The sequence below is a fragment of the Garra rufa genome, chromosome 24 (genome assembly GCF_049309525.1).
Source record: "Garra rufa chromosome 24, GarRuf1.0, whole genome shotgun sequence".
Classification (NCBI taxonomy): domain Eukaryota; kingdom Metazoa; phylum Chordata; class Actinopteri; order Cypriniformes; family Cyprinidae; genus Garra; species Garra rufa.
Window position 1 is genome coordinate 39,443,808 of NC_133384.1, and position 22,004 is coordinate 39,465,811.

Below are 22,004 nucleotides of genomic sequence, written 5' to 3' on the forward strand. Positions count from 1 at the left end.
AAATGCCCTTTAAAGTTGTCCAAAGTTCTTAGCAATGCATATTACTAATCAAAAATTAAGTTTTGGTATATTTACAGTAGGAAATTTATAAAATATCTTCATGGAACATGATCTTTACTGAAAATCCTAATGATTTTTGGCATAAAACTAAAAATCTATAAATTAATTTTCTCTTTAGTGTTAGAATTTAAAATAGAATTATAGTGCTTGAAAAGTCCTGGAATTTCATTTTACAGTATCTGTACGAACCCTGGTGAATGGAAAAGAGAAAAACAAGAAGGAAAAAATGGAAAAAGAAAAAGTGGAAAGAAGAATAGGATAAGAAAATAAAAGGGGAAAAGGAAAGGAAAAAGAAGAAAAGGGAAAAATGTATGAAAAATGGTCTTTAAAGTTGTTCAAATTAAGTTCTTAAAAATGCATATTATTAATTAAAAATTAAGTGTTGATATATTTATTGTAGGAAATTAACAAAATATCTTCATGGAACATGATCTGAACATCCTAATGATTTTTGGCATAAAAAAAGCAATGATTCTTACCAAAATACAATGTATATTTGGCTATTGCTACAAATATACCAGTGTTCCAGGGTCACACACACACACACATATATATATATATATATATATATATAATTAGCACTTTTTACTTCAAATATCTTTTAACTCTTCAGCAAATAAATTTGCAAATTTTCCATTTATTTATTGTTTTTAATACACTTAAAGTCAATGAGCATAAAAAATTCTACCATTAGGACCTTAAAAGGTTGCTTGTTTTGCTTTTGTTTGTTTGAAAATATAAAATACGATTTAAGTTGAATAAGAAAATAACTAATCTCAGGTGTGAACGCTATAAAAACAACATGTTAGATCCACATACGATGGCAGTCAATCAATGTAGAGTAAGACAGAACTTAACCCGAGTTTAACCCGGGATATTCTTTCAAACAGAGAGCGGTTAACCGCACAGCCTGATGGGTAACCTGCTCATTCTGTCATGCTAAACCAGAAAAAGCACACGAACGAATCACAACATGACAACAATCTCTGAAGGACATGCAAAGACGGACATTTCCAGCGCATCCATCCACACTGAAACAAAACCAGATGGATAACAAACCTCTCAGATTGTGCTCTATTTCTAGACATTCGTGTTCAAACACTCAAACTGATATTTTAATCAAAATTTAGACACTAAAGCAGAACAAAAGCATCTTCAAACTCACTGCGTTACACTGGATACGAATCAGAATCAGATTTAGAAACCCAAACTATCAACCTCCAGACTAATCCAGCTGACGGTGTCAATCAGGTCCTGTACAAACTCCATAAATCCACAGAGGATCTCCAGAGAACTGACTCTGAGAGCTTGAGGAGCGTGTGGGTGTTCTCCATCAGGTCCTGTTGGGAATGAACACAGCAGACGTACCTCTCAGCTCTCCGCAGAACTCCAGAACGGATAGAAAGACATCAGGAGAAGAACGAGACGACCCTCACAGACGGAGAAAGAGACACAGATAGAGCAGTGAGGATTTCCTTTGACTGTGTGTGTGTGTGTGTGTGTGTGTGTGTGTGTCTCCGCCCACCAATCGCTCGCCCCGACTTCCCTCTCTCTCTTTCTTCTCCGCATGTCATTAATGTCCATTGTCTTCTCAGTTTACAGCTCTTCCTAGAGCTCATCTCTGCTCATTCAGACTTTGAGACTCACAGAAACGTGGGTAATTTAGGGAAAGCGCTTCCAGATGTGGGTAATGACCACAACAGCATTCCCAACACCGCTGCTTTAGTTTAAACAAACATCTCACTCAATTCAGCTCCTAACAAATGACCCGAGACGCAGCGCAAAACTCAACTCAATGGCTTTAATCATCTCACAAATGAACGCTTTTGATTTTATCAGGCACAGAGACATTTGTTTAAAAGTTACTTTTTGCCTTTACATTTCTAGATTTTTCAACTTGTTTGAAAGTCGTCATGAAATCACAACAGAAATTTTCAGGGTTATTATAGTTGACTAAAACCAAAAACTTATTTTGATGTACTACTAAAACTAAAAATTAAAAATGCAAAATCTAAAGACATTAAAAAACCCACAAGATTACAAAAAGTTTCATTAAAATTAAAGCTAAGAAATTTAAATGCACAAAAACTAGAGACAAAACACAAAATTACAAAAGGTTGAACAAAATTTAAATAAAGTTAGAATAAAATTAAAAAATGCAAAAAAAACCATAAGATTACAAAGTTGAAACAAATTAAAAATATTAATAAAACAAATCAAGTCCTGCCCTATGTTCCTCTATTTGATGTACTAAAATAACTAAAACTAAAAATTAAAAATGCATAAAAACTAGAAACATTTTTTTAAAAAGCACACAATTTTACAAAAAGTTTAACTAAAATTAAAATAAAGCTAAATATTAAAAATATTAATAAAATAATTCATGTTATGCCTTATATGGTCCCCCATTTGATGTACTAAAATAATTAAAATTGAAAATGCGCAAAAACTAGAGACATTTTTAAAAACACACAAAATTATAAAAAGTTTAATTCAAATTAAAATAAAGGTAGATTTTTTTTTAAAGCAATTTAATAAAAGAAATCAAGGTATGCCCTATATGGTCCCTTATTTGATGTACTAAAATAACTAAAACTAAAAATGTTAAATGCACAAAAACTAGAGACAAAATTACAAAAGGTTGAACTAAAATTAAAATAAAGAATTAAAGTAAATTAATAAAAGAAATCAAGTCCTGCCCTATATGTCCCCCTATTTAAAATAACTAAAACTGAAAATTTAAAAATGCAAAAAAAATTGACATTTAAAAAATAAAAATACAAGATTACAAAAAGTAACTAAAATTTTAAAAAGCTAGAATAAAAAAAGTCCTTCCCTGTTGCCCTATTTGATGTACTAAAATAACTAAAACTAAAAATTAAAAATGCAAGAAAACTAAAGACATTTAAAAAACAACACACAAGATTACAAAAAGTTTAACTAAAAGTTTAAATAAAGCTAAAAATTCTTAAAGAAACCAAGTCCTTACCTATGTTCCCCTATTTGATGTACTAAAATAACTCAAATTGAAAATGCACAAAACCTACATTTAAAAAAAAAACGCACAAAATTATAAAAGGTTTAATTAAAATTAAAATCAAGCCAATTTTTTAAAAACCAATTAATAAAAGAAATCAAGTTATGCCCTATATAATCCCCTATTTGATGTACTAAAATAACTCAAACAAAAAAATTAAATGCACAAAAACTAGAGACAAAACACACAAAATTACAAAAGGTTTAACTAAAATTAAAATAAAGCTAGAATTTAAAAAAGTAAATTAATAAAAGAAATCAAGTCCTGCCCTATATGTTCCTCTATTTGATGTACTAAAATAACAAAAACTAAAAATTAAAAAATACAAAAAAATTAAAATAACTACAATTAAAAATACACAAAAACTAGAGACATTAAATAAAAAAATAAAAAACACAAAATTACAAAAAAGTTTAACTAAAATTAGAATAAAGCAAAAAATTAAATCAAGTTCTAAATATTAATAAAGAAATCAAAGTCTTGTTCTATTTGCTCCCCTATTTGATGTGCTAAAATAACTAAAAATTAAAATCAAAAAATGCAAAATGTTTAAAAAAAAAAAAAAAATTATAAAAAGTTTAACTAAAATTAAAATAAAGCTAGATTTATTTTAAAACCCTAACCTGCCCTATGTTCCCCCAATGAACATCATTTTTACTCAGAAATAACATCATAAACTCATTCCCACTGGAAGCAGATCACCTTCATGATGAAAGCATTTGACCATCTGATCAGTTAAACTCTCATAGGCAGGCAGTCTTAAATTCTCCACTCTTTATAACGGTCTGGACGTCCCGCGGCCCCCCGTGATGAATGTAGGTCAGCGTTGAGGGAAACTAAACTCAAAACATGTGCTGCCGGTCACGGTTCCTGTGCGGCCGGTGGAACCCGAGAAGCTGCTTGAAAGATGCAGAAATCATGAGCTCATTCCTCCAGGAACGTAAACAGCTGGACCAAAAAACTAAAGCAATTCAACTTTGTTTTGCAATTCAAAAAGGTACATGAAATACGACTTTCCTAACTCTTGACGGTCCAACGGAGGGCATGCATTTAATCAAATCAAACTGTCTCCATCTCTGATGTTGATGAAAACAGCCATCCATTTCATCAGAAGGACCGTGCCAAGCGTCTTCTGGTGAAATATTGGCTCACAGGTTTGTTTTTCGCTCTCCGGGCGGCATAAACGCACATGAATCCATCAGGAACGCAAGCCGCTTTCCTCCCAAAGTCTTAAAGAGAAACATCTGGAGTCTAAAAATACCTTTCGAGCATTAGAGAGTCGGATTCCAACACAACCAAACTAGGAAAAATATTCAGAATCAATTCAAGATTTTAAGTTCTCTTTAACTAGTCAGTTAAAAAAGTCCTTACTAAATATTAGAGATGCTCAACTTAAGTTCTGCCCTATATGTTCCCCTATTTGATGTACTAAAATAACTAAAACTATAAATTTAAAAATGCAAAAAAAAAAAAAAAACTAAAAGACGTTTAAAAAAAACAACATTACAAGAAGTTTACTAAAATTAAAAACTAAAACTAAAATTAAAATAAAGCAAAAAATTAAAACAAATACTAAATATTAATAAAAGAATAAAAAAGAATAAAAAATATTAATAAAAGAATCAAGTCCTGCCCTATGTTCCCCTATTTGATGTACTAAAATAACTCAAATTAAAAATACACAAAAACTAGAGACATTTAAAAAAAAATATATATATATATATAATAATAATAATAATAATAATAAACACAAAATTAAATTACAATTTTTACTGAAATAATAATAATAATAATAAGCTAAAAAATAAATTACAAAAAAATTAACTAAAATTAAAATAAAGCAAAAAATTCAAACAAATACTAAATATTAATGAAATAATCAAAAATATTAATAAAAGAATCAAGTCCTACCTAATATGTTTCTCTATTTGATGTACTAAAATAACTCAAATTAAAAATACACAAAAACTAGAGACATTTAAAAAAAAAATAATAATAATAATAATAATAATAATAAAAAACACAAAATTAAATTACAAAAAAACGAACTTAAATTAAAATAAAGCAAAAAATTAAAACAAATACTAAATATTAATAAAAGAATCAAAAAGAATAAAAAATATTAATAAAAGAATCAAGTTCTGCCCAAAATAGAGACATTAAAAAATATATAAATTAGTACATAATTTGCGTAAAAATATACAAAAAATTAAAACAAATTCAAAATATTAATTAAAAAAATCATAGTCTTGTCCTATTAGTTCCCCTATTTGATCTACTACAATGCAAAAAATGAGACATTTTGAAAAAAAAAAATTACAAAGTTTACAAAAAAATGCAAGTGGCTTTTCTCCCAAAGTCTTGAAGAGAAACATCTGGAGTCTAAAAATATACCTTTCGAGCATTTGAGAGTCAGATTCCAACACAACCAAACTAGGAAAAATATTCTGAATCAATTCAAGATTTCAATTTCAATATAACTAGTCAATTTAAAAATTCCTTACTAAATATTAGAGATGCTCGACTTAGCAATCAGTTTGCATGCTCAAACTCACACGCACGAGTGTTTCGGTGCCGACTAGAAAGGGAATGTTGATTAAAACAGAGCGCACAGCTGGAATCTGACCCTAAAGTGGCCCCAAACACCCCACACACACTATATTTAATCAGCCCGGCCCGATTTACCCCCAGCACTTCACCGCCGTCAGCAGATCGCAGCACTCCAGCGGGTGAAAGCCGGAGCATTAGCTGCAGGACACGCTGGACAACAGATCAATAGAGCGGCTCTGGACTTTAAAGATTGATATCAGCGCTGGAGATGTTTGCATCAGTGGCCAGATTGTTGAGCTAATGGAGCAGTAATGACTAAGAGCACTAGTGTGTGCACTGATGGTCACCACTGATGACTAACGGCATGTTTGACTCCAATACTAGACCAGCACAAACCACAAACACTCCTTCATTATCTGGAGTGACGTTTTCAAGAGCTTCACTCACACATGAGTGTTTTAAACCCAATCCTTACACTCCAGCCACATTCAGATCAATGCAATCAAAATCAGCTGAATGCAACTATTATTAGCTCAGCCAATCAACTGTCCTGTGGCTTTACCATGGTGCACCAATGGTATCGGTAGTGCAATTTATATGTACTTTAAAGGCAATTTAAAGGGTTAGTTCACCCAAAAATGACATTTCAACATTGATTATAATCAGTTTCTCGAGCAGCAAATCAGCATATTAGAATGATTTCTAAAGGATCATGGAGATGTTCACTTCTTGAACAAAAATGTACAGGTAATTTACTCAGCTCGTTGTCATCCAAGATGTTCATGTCTTTCTTTCTTCAGTCGTAAAGAAATTTTGTTTTTGAGGAAAACATTTCAGGATTTCTCTCCATATAGTGGACTTCTATGATGCCCAAAATGGAGTTAAAATGCAGCTTCAAACGACTCGAAACGATCCCAGACGAGGAAGAAGTAGGGCTGGGCGATTAATCGAAAAATAATCGAAATCGACATTCAGAACCTATAATCGTTAAAATTTTTCCAGGAAGATTATTTCAATTACTTTCCCTTTAAAAAACACAAGCGCTTCGTTCCGTTATTCCGCCGACATGTCGATGGAGAGCTTAAACAGTATTTATACAGTAAAAAGTATTTACAGGATATACAAGGGTAATTTTATTTAGAGGAGATATTGCTTATTTTCTACTTTTAATATGAAAAACATTGAAAATTATTTATTTTTTTTCCAATAGTGCAAGTTATTTATTTTCACTAATTTAAGAAAAATGTGACTTTTCGTTTTAAGCAATGCTTGCTTTAATTTCAGTTGTTCAACACTGATGTTCAATTAATAATCATAGATAGTAGATAGTGTGCGTTTCCTTCAATTATTTTAAAATCAAGTAATGCACCCTTCATCCAAAAATCTCTCGCTTGTGATATGTGAGCATATTTACTGTACAAAACTTGTCAGTGAACTATGAGGGCAAAAAAATTAATATTATATAAATATAATTTTATTAATAAATAAAATAATCGTTCATTGATCGTAATCGGGTTAAAATGTTCAATTAATCGAGATTTTGATTCTAAGCCAAATTGCCCAGCCCTAGGAAGAAGGGTCTTATCTAGCGAAACAATTGGTCAGCTTCTACAAAAATTTAACTATTTATATACTTTTAAACCTCAAATGCTTGTCTTGTCTAGCTCTGTATGAACTCTGTATTCCAGTACATGATCAGTGTTGGGGAAAGTTACTTTTAAAAGTAATGTGTTACAATATTGAGTTACTCCCTAAAAAAAGTAACTAATTACGTTACTGAGTTACTTTTTATGAAAAGTAATGTATTCCGTTACTTTTGCGTTACTTTTTAAATCTGGGCAGGGCTTACTTGTTTGTTTTTAATATAAAAAGTTGTATTTTTGTCAAATGGAAAAGCCTTTTCACAGCAAAAGCCTCAGGTTTAGAGAAAAGAAAATTGGCATCTGTACAGTAGACCACAGAAGAACAAATGTCAACTCTTCAGCTAAAAAGAAAGGAAGACAAATGTTAGATTATTGTGAGTAATTTTTGCTTATTAGTATGGATGAATTGGATCATCGAAGGTCGACAGCAAAGACATCGGTTAATAAAATATATTTGTATTATTTAACATTTAATTATCACAGGTTTGCTTGAATTTCAGTGTTTTTATTCATTTTGAAGAACACTGGATCTGTTTTTAGTGAGTGAGATGAATTAATGCATGTTCACATTTATTCTAGAACTAAAGGAACATCTTACTCACAATTTCTCTCAACATGGAGACAGGAGAGCTTTTAATTAATAAATGGAGGAAAAGTAGCTTATTTGAAAAAGTAACTCGGATATTTTCTTGTCAATTAAAAAGTAAAGCTTACTGTCTTGAACAGAAGTGCACATGCGCATCGCAGAGCTAGACAAGACAAGCATTTGAAGTTAAAAAGTTTATAAATAGTCATTTTTTTTTAGAAAATAACCAATCGTTTCGCTAGATAAGACTCTTCTTCCTCGGCTGGGATCGTTTAGAGCTCTTTGAAGCTGCATTTAAACTGCATTTAGGAAGTTCAAACTCAGGGCACCATAGAAGTCCACTAGATGGAGAGAAATCCTGAAATGTTTTCCTCAAAAAACAATTTCTTTACGACTGCAGAAAGAAAGACATGAACATCTTAAATTGAGTACATCTGTACACTGAGCCCAAACAGTTGGATGGCAGTGTGTGCGTTCACTAGAGCAGAGACTGAGTGTGCTTTTACAGAAAGGAAGTCTACTGCCACTGAAACTTCCTGTTTGGCTCAAGCAATTGGAAAGCCTGTTGAATGTCAAGCATGTGCTATATACTGCTCTATATTCCCCTGAACACACCCACAGAGATCAATAACACAACATTAACTTCCTATTAGTCTCAGTGACGACGCTCTCAGACAGAACGGAAGAACCACGCGCTTATGCTGAGAGGACGCTCAACCAAACACTTACAATCAGGTCAAACCAGCGCCTGCTATCATTAATCAAGGTCACACAGCGCTTACAACCAGAACAAATGCAGAAACTACAATAATAATGCGTCACACAAAACAGGATCAGATTACAAATGCATGCTGTATGTCTCAAAATATACTTGAAGATTTATATAGTTCACGTTTGGACTCTCATTCAACTGAGAGAAAACACCGATCCAGACACAAAACTCATGAGTTAGATTCAGGCATGAAACAAAAACACCTCGAGTCTGATGGTTTTCTCACGCGGATACCAACGGTACGATTTACCAGTCAAATGTGGATCCTCACATTCATGCAAAACAGCGTGTGACTGTGGTAAAGCCACACAAACACCATGTGTGTGTGAGTAACTAACACACACACACACACACACACACACACACACACACACACACACACACACAGCAGCAGCATTTTAATAATTCATTTACACAAAAACACTTTCTTTAATGTGTAAACACTTCCTCTGATCCGCCAGAACTGGTTTGTTCATTGTTTTGGTCCATCTTGACTCAAGTAACACAGACTCTAATAGAGTATTAAGGTTTACCATGAAATTTACATGATTTTACAAGGCAATACCATGGTACATGTCCAAATAAGTCATGAAATTACTCTATATGGTGGTGCATATATGAAACAGAATGCAATATAACTTATAAACAATGCACTACACTCAAAAAAGTAGGTTGCATTAACTTGACAAATATAAGTTTAGATCGAATAACTATTAAAGTAAGGTGAACTTTGCTGTAAAAATTTGTTTTCTTCACTACTACTTAACTCTAAATTATCTAATAGTTATGATGTATTTACTTGGAATATTCAGAGGTTTTTTTTTTTTGCACATTTTATTTGGAATATGTTTATAACTTTAAGTTTTCAATACTAAAGTTCAAGCTAATTTAATTTACAAATTAAATTACAATTAAATTATCAAATTTAAGTTTAGCACTCAAAGTTTAGATGTAATAACTATGAAAGTAAAGTGAACTTTGCTGTAAAAATTAGTTTTAACTCTAAATGATCTAATGTTATGTTGTATTTACTTGGAATATTCAGTATTTTCATTTTGGTGCATTTGAATTTTTTTAACATTTAGTTGGAAATTTTTAATAACTAAGTTTTCAACAACAAAGTTCAAGCTCATTTAATTTACAAATTAAATTGACAAATTTAAGTTATTTGAACCCAAAGTTTAGATGGAATAACTATGAAAGTGAGTTAAACTTTGCTGTAAAAATTAGTTTTCTTCGCTACTACTTAACTCTAAATTATCTAATGGTTATGTTGTATTTACTTGGAATATTTAGTATTTTTTTACATTTTGGCACATTTGAAGTTTTTTGAACATTTAGTTGGAATATGTTGATAACTTTAAGCTTTCAATACCAAAGTTCAAGCTAATTTAATTTACAAATTAAATTGACAAATTTAAGTTATTTGAACTCAAAGTTTAGTTGGAATAACTGTGAAAGTAAGGTGAACTTTGCTGTAAAAAGGTGTTTTCTTCACTACTAAACTCTAAATTATCTAATGGTTATGTTGTATTTACTTGTAATATTCATTTTTCTTCTTTTATTTGGCACATTTTAATTTTTTGCACATTTAGTTGGAATATGTTTATAACTTTAAGCTTTCAATACCAAAACTCAAGCTCATGGATCTGGCTTATTTTCTTAGTTCAACCAAACTAAGAAACTATAACAAAACTTATAATAGCAAATATAAAATTTATGAAAACACCTTTGGTTCAACAAAGAATTTGTTGTCAATTAAACATGACATTTTAAGGCAGTGGAGTATTGAAACAACAAATTATTTTTTCATTTTTTTATGTTAGTTAATCCCATTATGAGAAAACGGAGGTGTTTCGCTCTGACAAAACAACGCTGGATAAAAATAAAATAAAAAACTTCTCAAAATCCTATTTTTTCCCCTCAACTCTTCCTCATTTCTTTTGCTTGTGCTTTGTGTTTAGTCTTAAATTCACTCTAATACTGTTCTTAATGAATCCACACTAATACTGTGTTTTGTATTTGGATAAAGTAATGCATGCAAATGTTCAAACTAAAGCCAAGATTAAAAACTAACAAACGAAACCAGTTCAGAGTTCAAATATTAACCATGTTTTGTTCAAACACAAACAAACTTTATGATGATGAGAGTATTGCAGATAAGCATGTCATTGCATTAGTATTTATGCCGGATCTTATCTGTAGGCACTTATCAATCAAACCCTCATTAACCGTCTGTTTACCGACTCGCTCTTCCTCGTCTGATCTATAAACAGCATGATTTACAGCACTAAAGGCTGGTTTACCATAGTAAAACCGCTCTGATTACCTGTGCATGTTGGCGTGTGTGCTCTCATGGCTGTCCTGACGTGAATGAAGAGCTTCTAACAGGAATTCTGCTGTTCTTCCTGTCAGGTGGAATGCGGTCCGGCAGCATTGGTGTCACTCCTGCGTTCTGATCTCAGATCAGCCACAGACACTTTATGGCTTTTTATAGTCAACTCAACGGAGTCAGTCTAGAGTTCACGCGTTTGTTTGTCTGAATGAATGAGTTCAGAGATTCCACTCAACATATCTGAAATATGTCAAACATTCCACAGACTATCTTGATCTTCAGTGGAAGAAGAAAAATGACACTTGTTTACTTTCACTTAATCAGTCGCATAGAAAGAGTGTACAAACTGAGAGATTTTCGGTCATAATGTTGCTTGAAATCTAATTATCTGGCTTTGAATAGAAAAAAATCTGGATTTTCATATTTACAGATTACACTCTGCAGTAGTTAGTGCATTAATTAAGATAAACTAACAATGCCTGTTACATTTGTTGCGGTATTTATTAATATTTGTTAACATCAGTTATCTGTTGCATTCCTATGACAAAAAACATGGGTCAGTAAGGTTCTTTTCTGCTCACCAATAAATGTATTTATTTTTAAACACAGTAAAATATTAAATATTATAATATTTTAAAACAGCTGTTTTATTAATTAAAATGTAATTTATTTCTGTGATCAAAGCTGAATTTTCAGCAAAATTGCTCCAGTCTTCAGTGTCACATGATCCTTCTGAAATCATTCTAATGTGCTATTTGCTGCATTTATTTGATCAAATATACAGTAAAAATCTGAAATATTATTATAATTTCAAACAGCTGTTTTCTATGTGCATATCAATTAAAATGTAATTTATTTCTGTGATCAAAGCTGAATTTTCAGCATCTTCAGCGTCACATGATTCTTCAGAAATCATTCTAATATCAGGGTTCGTGCTTAAAGTACTTGAATTTGGCTTATTAAATGAAATTCAGATCCCTTAAAAATGTCAATATTCCTGAAGAGGTGTTTGAAAAGATTGAATTATTGAAAGACATTAGTATCTGTGAAAAAGATACATTCGCTACAGGCAATTTGAAGTCCCAATCTTGAGTTGAAATTGTTCCATCGCAAATGATTCACTGTTTCGAATGACTCCAATCGGATTGCATTTCACAAACTGTTCATTCAGATCAGGACTTTAAATCACGTATCGCAAATCATTTGATTTAAAGTGGAATTTTAGAGCCGGTTCGCCAATTATTAGACAGATTGGAACTTTGCAAATCACAAATCATTTGATTTAGATTGGAACGGCTTTGACTCCTGATCTGAAATGATGGTTTGTTAATCATTTGATTTAGATCGGAACTGCTTTGACTCCTGATCTGAAATGATGGTTTGTTAATCATTTGATTTAGATCGGAACTGCTTTGACTCCTGATCTGAAATGATGGTTTGGTAATCATTTGATTCAGATCGGAACTGCTTTGACTCCTGATCTGAAATGATGGTTTGTTAATCATTTGATTTAGATCGGAACTGCTTTGACTCCTGATCTGAAATGATGGTTTGTTAATCATTTGATTTAGATCGGAACTGCTTTGACTCCTGATCTGAAATGATGGTTTGTTAATCATTTGATTTAGATCGGAACTGCTTTGACTCCTGATCTGAAATGATGGTTTGTTAATCATTTGATTTAGATCGGAACTGCTTTGACTCCTGATCTGAAATGATGGTTTGTTAATCATTTGATTTAGATCGGAACTGCTTTGACTCCTGATCTGAAATGATGGTTTGTTAATCATTTGATTTAGATCGGAACTGCTTTGACTCCTGATCTGAAATGATGGTTTGTTAATCATTTGATTTAGATCGGAACTGCTTTGACTACTGATCTGAAATGATGGTTTGTTAATCATTTGATTTAGATCGGAACTGCTTTGACTCCTGATCTGAAATGATGGTTTGTTAATCATTTGATTTAGATCGGAACTGCTTTGACTCCTGATCTGAAATGATGGTTTGTTAATCATTTGATTTAGATCGGAACTGCTTTGACTACTGATCTGAAATGATGGTTTGGTAATCATTTGATTTAGATCGGAACTGCTTTGACTCCTGATCTGAAATGATGGTTTGTTAATCATTTGATTTAGATCGGAACTGCTTTGACTCCTGATCTGAAATGATGGTTTGTTAATCATTTGATTTAGATCGGAACTGCTTTGACTCCTGATCTGAAATGATGGTTTGGTAATCATTTGATTTAGATCGGAACTGCTTTGACTCCTGATCTGAAATGATGGTTTGTTAATCATTTGATTTAGATCGGAACTGCTTTGACTACTGATCTGAAATGATGGTTTGTTAATCATTTGATTTAGATCGGAACTGCTTTGACTCCTGATCTGAAATGATGGTTTGGTAATCATTTGATTCAGATCGGAACTGCTTTGACTCCTGATCTGAAATGATGGTTTGTTATTCATTTGATTTAGATCAGAACGGCTTTGAGTCCTGATCTGAAATGATGATTTGTGAATCATTTGATTCAGATCGGAACTGCTTTGAGTCCTGATCTGAAATGATGGTTTGGTAATCATTTGATTTAGATCGGAACTGCTTTGACTACTGATCTGAAATGATGGTTTGTTAATCATTTGATTTAGATCGGAACTGCTTTGACTACTGATCTGAAATGATGGTTTGGTAATCATTTGATTTAGATCGGAACTGCTTTGACTCCTGATCTGAAATGATGGTTTGGTAATCATTTGATTTAGATCGGAACTGCTTTGACTCCTGATCTGAAATGATGGTTTGTTAATCATTTGATTTAGATCGGAACTGCTTTGACTCCTGATCTGAAATGATGGTTTGTTAATCATTTGATTCAGATCGGAAATGCTTTGACTCCTGATCTGAAATGATGGTTCGTGAATCATTTGATTCAGATCGGAAATGCTTTGACTCCTGATCTGAAATGATGGTTTGTTAATCATTTGATTCAGATCGGAAATGCTTTGACTCCTGATCTGAAATGATGGTTTGGTAATCATTTGATTTAGATCGGAACTGCTTTGACTCCTGATCTGAAATGATGGTTTGGTAATCATTTGATTTAGATCGGAACTGCTTTGACTCCTGATCTGAAATGATGGTTTGGTAATCATTTGATTTAGATCGGAACTGCTTTGACTCCTGATCTGAAATGATGGTTTGTTAATCATTTGATTCAGATCGGAAATGCTTTGACTCCTGATCTGAAATGATGGTTTGTTAATCATTTGATTCAGATCGGAAATGCTTTGACTCCTGATCTGAAATGATGGTTTGTTAATCATTTGATTTAGATCGGAACTGCTTTGACTCCTGATCTGAAATGATGGTTTGTTAATCATTTGATTCAGATCGGAACTGCTTTGACTCCTGATCTGAAATGATGGTTCGTGAATCATTTGATTTAGATCGGAACTGCTTTGACTCCTGATCTGAAATGATGGTTCGTGAATCATTTGATTTAGATCGGAACTGCTTTGACTCCTGTTCTGAAATGATGGTTTGTTAATCATTTGATTCAGATCGGAAATGCTTTGACTCCTGATCTGAAATGATGGTTTGTTAATCATTTGATTTAGATCGGAACTGCTTTGACTCCTGATCTGAAATGATGGTTTGTTAATCATTTGATTTAGATCGGAACTGCTTTGACTCCTGATCTGAAATGATGGTTTGTTAATCATTTGATTCAGATCGGAAATGCTTTGACTCCTGATCTGAAATGATGGTTCGTGAATCATTTGATTCAGATCGGAACTGCTTTGACTCCTGATCTGAAATGATGGTTTGTTAATCATTTGATTTAGATCGGAACTGCTTTGACTCCTGATCTGAAATGATGGTTTGTTAATCATTTGATTCAGATCGGAAATGCTTTGAGTCCTGATCTGAAATGATGGTTTGTTAATCATTTGATTTAGATCGGAACTGCTTTGACTCCTGATCTGAAATGATGGTTCGTGAATCATTTGATTCAGATCGGAACGGCTTTGACTCCTGACCCCAAATCTGAAAACTAAACAATTATCTGGCAATAAAAAAAAAATAAAAAATCTAGATTTCTTTATTTATTTACAGGTAGCACTTTACAAGAAGTTCTCATTAGTGCATTATCTTGTAAAGTGGTATCTTATTGTAAAGTGCTAGTCATTTACATTTACGACTATTTAGATTTAACCAAAGCGACTTACAGAAGAGCAATAAAAACAATATTCATAATATACAAGAGACTTATTGATGTATTATAGCCACCAAAAGACAGAACTTCATGAAGTCGACTTCTCATTCTAGATTATAGTTAGCTCTAGAATAATAAACCCTCATTAGATCATCATCATCATCATCATCACAGCAGTGACGCTCAGCATCTGTTTTCATGTCAAATTACAGTCTGTACAAGATAAACATCCAAGTATCTGGATTAGAGGTGAACAAAAAGAGATTTACATACAATTCAGTTTACAGTCAAAGAACCAACTACTTCCTCTGATGATTCAGCTGAGCGTTCTGGAATCAACACACATTTGTGATCTCATCTAAAAATTGCAAAGTATGTTAATGCTTCTAAATACAGACTTCACTCTCTGTCTGACAAATGTCTTCTGATTTTCTCTTTTGATTTTGATGTGGCATGTCAAAACCATTTCAGTTTCTGGATGACAAACTAGTCAGTTGTCAGATACAGTGTGTGTGTGTGTGTGTGTGTGTGTGTGTGTGTGTGTGTGTGTGTGTGTGTGTGTGTGTGTGTGTAAAACAATGGTCCAGCGTCACTGACAGCAGCACACGACTCATTCAGAGACACACAGAGATTCACACGAGTACAGGACAGGACTTCCCTTTGTACGCGACAAAACGCTGACAGAAACGAGCTTTCAGCAACAACCACTCAAACACACACACACACACACACACACACACACACACACACACACACACAACAGTGCTTTCAGTTTGCGTGAATTGTGTCACTTAGTAGGATACAACACGACACCACTGACCTCTAGACAACAGATGTGTGTGTGACTGGAACATTCATCAAGTCAGAACACACTTTTCCAGAATCTCTCTCTAGATCATGCATTTTATCTGAAAAACAAAACAACTGCTGCTGAAAAGTTTGGGATCAGTTAGTCTTTTATGCTCATCAAGGCTGCATTTATTTGATTAAAAATACAGAAAAATACTATAATATTGTGAAATATTATTTCAATTTAAAATAACTGTTTTCTATGTGAATATATTTTAAACTGTTATTTATTTCTGTGATGCAAAATTGAATTTTCAGCATCATTACTCCAGTCTTACTCCAGGTGTCACATGATCCTTCAGAAATCATTTTAATATGCTGATTTATTACTAGAATGATACATTTTGGAAACAGCTTAATGTTTTTTTGGAACCTGTGATACTTTTTTTAGGAATCTTTGATGAATAAAATGTTTTAAAAAGAACAGCATTTATTTAAAATATAAATAATTTCTAACAATGTAAATCTATGCTATCACTGTTTATTAAAAGTATTAATTTCTTTCAAAAAAAAATTTTTTTTTTTTACACAAAAATTACTAAACCCAAACTTTTGAACAGTAATGATTATTGTTAGAAAACCTTTCCATTTTAAATAAATGCTATTCTTTTTAACCTTTTATTGATCAAAGAATCCTGAAAAAAGGTTGCAAAAAAATATTAAGCAGCACAGTTGTTTCCAACATGGATCATTCTACTAATAAATCAACATATTAGAATGATTTCTGAAGGATCATGACACTGAATACTTACGTAATGCTGCTGAAAATGTAGCTTTGCATCACACAAATAAATTATATTTTAAAATATATTTACATAGAAAACAGTTATTTTAAATTAAAATAATATTTCACAATATTACAGTTTTTTCTGTATTTTTAATCAAATAAATGCAGCCTTGATGAGCAGAAGAAGCGTCTTTAAAAAACATTAAAAATCTTACTGATCTCAAACTTGTGAACAGTATAGTGTATATTGTTAGAAAACCTATTTTAAATAAATGCTGTTCTTTTTAACCTTTTATTGAGCAAAGAATCCTGGAAAAAAGTATCACAGGTTGCAAAAAAAATTATGATAATTCTAATAACAAATCAGCATATTGAGATGATTTCTGAAGGATCATGACACTGAAGACTGGAGCAATGATGCTAAAAATGTAGCTTTGTATCACAAGAATAAATTACATTTTAAAATATATTCCCATAGAAAACAGTTATTTTAAATTAAAATAATATTTCACAATATTACAGTTTTTTCAGTATTTTTAATAAAATAAATGCAGCCTTGATGAGCATAAGAAGCGTCTTTAAAAAACATTAAAAATCTTACTGATCTCAAACTTGTGAACGGTAGTGTATATTGTTAGAAAACCTATTTTAAATAAATGCTGTTCTTTTTAACCTTTTATTGATCAAAGAATCCTGGAAAAAAGTATCACAGGTTGCAAAAAAATAATGATAATTCTAATAATAAATCAGCATATTGAGATGATTTCTGAAGGATCATGTGACACTGAAGACTGGAGCAATGATGCTAAAAATGTAGCTTTGTATCACAAGAATAAATTACATTTTAAAATATATTCACATAGGAAACAGTTATTTTAAATTGAAATAATATTTCACAATATGATATTTTTTTCTGTATCTTTGATCAAATAAATGATTAGAAATGTCTTTAAAATCCATTAAAAATAGTAATGATTTCAAACTTTTAAACAGCAGTGTATACAATCACTAGTCTTGATTCCTGCAGACGTGTGTCTTTGTGTCTGCCATGCGCTATAATGCTGAAGTCAAACATCGAGACTGATTACAGCAGAAGCTGGAGACGCAGCAGAAAGCAGACACACACAGACTGACATTAAAGCTCCTCATGCTGTCATTAAGTGTAATTCCTGCTCCGTCAGACTCTGTGTTTATGTTTTCCTGCAGCACATAAATCAGCCAACATCTCCACCACTCACACAGCGCTCTCTGGCTCCAATCTAATCGAAATATTTGAAGACAGAAGAGCGAAAGAGCGTCCCGTCTCTGCCTGACTCTGATACAGACCGATCATGACGTCATCTGATGAGACACGAGATCACAAACTCAAGCAAGGCATGCTGGGAACATCAGAAAACTAGCGAAGAACTGAGTCTTGAGCAGCTTTACATAAACTTTTACTGAGGTTTTGCCACTTTTTTGTAGCAAATCTGATAAAACATGATTAACACACCTCACAAAGTGATTTTATGCCACACAAAAAATTAAAACAGGTGATTGCATCTTTTAATCTCAGTTAACATCTCAGAATTCTGAGTTTATATCTTATAATTCTAAGAAAAAAGTCAGAATTGTGATATAAAAAGTGCTATTTTTATTTCAGGCAGAAATGATTCTCTGAATTTGTAGTTTACATCTAACAATTGAGGTTTTTTTTTTTTTTAATAATTGTAACCTTTTTATCGGAATCTGTGAGATATAACCTCAGAATTCTGAGAAAACTGAATTGTGAGATCATGTGAAAGTGCCCTTTATTCCTGGCTGAGACAGGCTTCCGTATATTTCTGCGCGGTGGTTGTTCAGATAAATGACAGAATTAATAATGAATGAAAGAGTTTGCATTTGTTAATTGAGCAAACACTTTATCAGTGACGTGCTTGATGAATATGGGGCAGGGTGGAATACGATCATGTGCTTTCGATGTACTGTATTTACTCTGCAAATATTTGAAGATTTTAAAAACATGTTCAGGATCAGACACCAGAACAGCAGGATTACAAACGTATGTGACCCTGGAGTCTTCAGTAGCACTAGCCAAAAATCATTAGGATATTAAGTAACAATCATGTTCTGTGAAGACATTTAGTACATTTCCTACTATAAATCTATCAACACTTCATTTTTGATTGGTAATATGCATTGCGTAGAACTTCCATTGGACAACTTCAAAGGCGATTTTCTCAATATTTTGATTTTTTTGCACCCTCAGATTGCAGATTTCCAAAATATTGTCGTAATCTAACAAACCATACATCAATGGAAAGCTTATTTATTCAGCTTTTAGATTATGTCAATTTCAAAAAATTGACTTTACGACTGGTTTTGTCATATTTGGTCACATATGTGATTCATAGAGACCAAATGATTTAATATCACTCTGACTGATCACTTAACAGAACAAACTGTGTTCATGTTCAGATCAGATGCAAATGAGCAGGAACTAGGTTTACATCAAAAACCATATAAGAACATAAAGACTTCAAACACAAATCATGCAAAGCAAAATAAAACAGGATTTCAAAAAAAAAGTTTAAAGGAAGATTTTATGTGAGTGTGCGCGCGCGCGTGTGTTAAAGTGTATAGAGAGAGAGAGAGTGTGTGTGTGTGTGTGTGTGTGTGTGTGTGTGTGTGTGTGTGTGTGTGTGTGTGTGTGTGTGTGTGTGTGTGTGTGTGTGTGTGTGTGTGTGTGTGTTAGTCTCTAACCTGTTGTCTGCTGCATGTTTGTGCTCATCTCCGTGAAACGTCAATGAATGAAACGCAGTCAGAATCACTCCGCCACAGTCCTTTACATCCATCCTCCATCAGATCACGGACACACTCAGGGAGATCACGGCACGCGTGTGTTTCTGCGGTAATTCTCGAGAGTGTGTGTGAGATCCGACTGCCATGAAACTCGGACGCGCGGGGCGGGGCTACAATCGTCCGCGACCAATCAGCGCACAGTGGGCGGGCATAAATTAACATCAAATATTTCCTCTGTCAGTTAGAATTGTTTAATGGCTGTTACAAAGTATCAAATGAACCTGACATCTTTGCATGTATGATTATGGAAGGTAAGAAAAAAATAAATGCCTTAAAAAGTAAATACTTAAGTCATAATTACGACATTTAAAAGAATGAAATTATGATTTACTAAATAGAAATTTTGAGATAAAAAGTCGGAATTATAATTTAAAAAATCTAAATTATGAGATAAAAAGTCACAATTTTGAGATTTAAAAAATCGAAATTATGACTTGCTAAATACTAATGTGTCTATAAAGTCATTTAGTCAATTTCAACTTGTAAAGTCATAATTTTGACTTTTTATCTTGTAATTATGACTTAAGTATGCCTCAGTTTCGTCTTTAAAAGTCATAATTTCGACTTTTTATCTTGTAATTATGACTTATGTATGTCTTAATTTTGACTTTGTCATAATTTTAATTTGTATCTCATAATTTTGATTTAAGAATGCCATAATTTCATCTTTATAAGTCATAATTTTGACTTTTTATCTCATAATTATGACTTAAGTATGTCACACTTTCGTCTTTATAAGTCATAATTTCGACTTTTTATTTCGTAATTGTGACTTTTTATCTTGTATTTATGACTTAAGATAGTCATAATTTCGATTTTAAGTCATAATTTTGACTTTTTATCTCAATTATGAATTTTTATCTCGTAATTATGACTTAAATTAGTCATAATTTAGACTAAGTAAATCATAAATTCGACTTTTTATCTCATAATTATGACATAAGTATGTCATCATTTTGTGTTTTAAAGTCATAATTTGGACTTTTTATCTCATAATTTTGACTTTAACTCGACTTAAGTTAGTCATCATTTTGACGTAGTAAATCATAATTTCGACTTTTTAAGGTCATAATTATGACTTAAGTATGTCAGAATTTTACATTTTTAAGACATGATTTTTTTCTGACCTGGTGGAAATGGGCTTCCATATCAATAATGTATAATAATGAGAAGTTTGAAATGGCACAGATGTAGTGTTTGTCTGGGCATGAAGTAGAGATGAAAGCATGTGGCACAGATGAAAACTTGTTTATCTGATGCCGCAGACAAACGAGGCGTTAATAAAGCAGCTGAATAACTCTAGCGCTGCTGATGTAACTTCTTCAAACATCAGCTCTTCCTCTTCAGTCCGTATGTCCTGATAAATTCACACTGATTTCTTCCTCTGTGCTCGCATCGATCCGTTTCTGTCAGACTCTGTGATTTACAGTTTAATGCTGCTTCACATTAACTGTTCATCTGATAACCTGCTGAAGTTTTCCATCATTCATTTGCACTGAACTGATAAATCAAAAACTTTATGACCGTTTACAACTCAACAAAACACTATTAATATAAATTAAAATTGTGAAATATTGCAACTTAAAATATCTGTTTTCTATGTGAATATCTGTTCAAATGTCATTTATTTTTGTGATGCGCAGCTGAAGTTTCAACATCATTACTCTTGATCCAGAAATTAATTCTAATGTGCATTTAAATCTGCATTTAATCTCTTTATCCTTTGAATAAGGGTCTCTGTAAATATGAATTAAATGAATGAACAAAGTCAGTTTGATTGCAGGAGCAGAATGATCCCAGCGTGAGCTCTGCGTATGATTATTCAGCACATGAGGATTGATTTCTATCAGTCACTTCCTGTTTCAGGGCTGCTGCTTCTGCTCAGAGGCTGAATAAATGATGAGTGACGGAGCTCCAGATCCTTCTAGAACTTCACCTCTACAAACACTCACAGCATCTTCAGGTGTCTTTATATCTGCTGTTCCTCTGATTAAGGAGTTGCTCTTGTTTTGATTCCACTATCAGATTTCCGGAACTCACCTGCTGCCAAACTTTCCTGCTGAATTTATCACGCCATTCCTTGGAATTACAATGAGCTGAGTTAGAGCAGAAACTCCTCAGAAAATAATGTGAAACCTCTCATATGAGGAAATAAACATAATGACTGAAGAAATGAAGAGAATCAACTGCCAAACTCAAGAATGAGAATTAGTATTATTTTAGTGTTATTTTAATATTTTATTATAGTTTTTATTAATATTTCAAATCAGTTTTTATTTATCTATTTTTTTTTTTGTCATTTTAATTTTAGGTTTTTTTTTTTTTCATTTTTAGTAGCTATTTTTTATAAAAAGCCGTTTCCGCCACTGAATAAAAATAGTA

General features: G+C 32.4%; 1 protein-coding gene across 1 annotated transcript in view; it reads right to left on the reverse strand.

Annotated features, from left to right (window-relative positions):
• The window catches only part of arhgap28 (Rho GTPase activating protein 28), a 45,503-nt gene extending 25,840 nt beyond the window's left edge, over positions 1 to 19,663 (reverse strand). Inside the window, exon 1 of the mRNA XM_073831220.1 lies at positions 19,524 to 19,663. Coding sequence (XP_073687321.1) covers positions 19,524 to 19,615 — 92 coding nt within the window. The 5' untranslated portion in view covers positions 19,616 to 19,663. The remainder of the gene's footprint in view (positions 1 to 19,523) is intronic.
• Between the last annotated feature and the right edge of the window lie 2,341 nt (positions 19,664 to 22,004).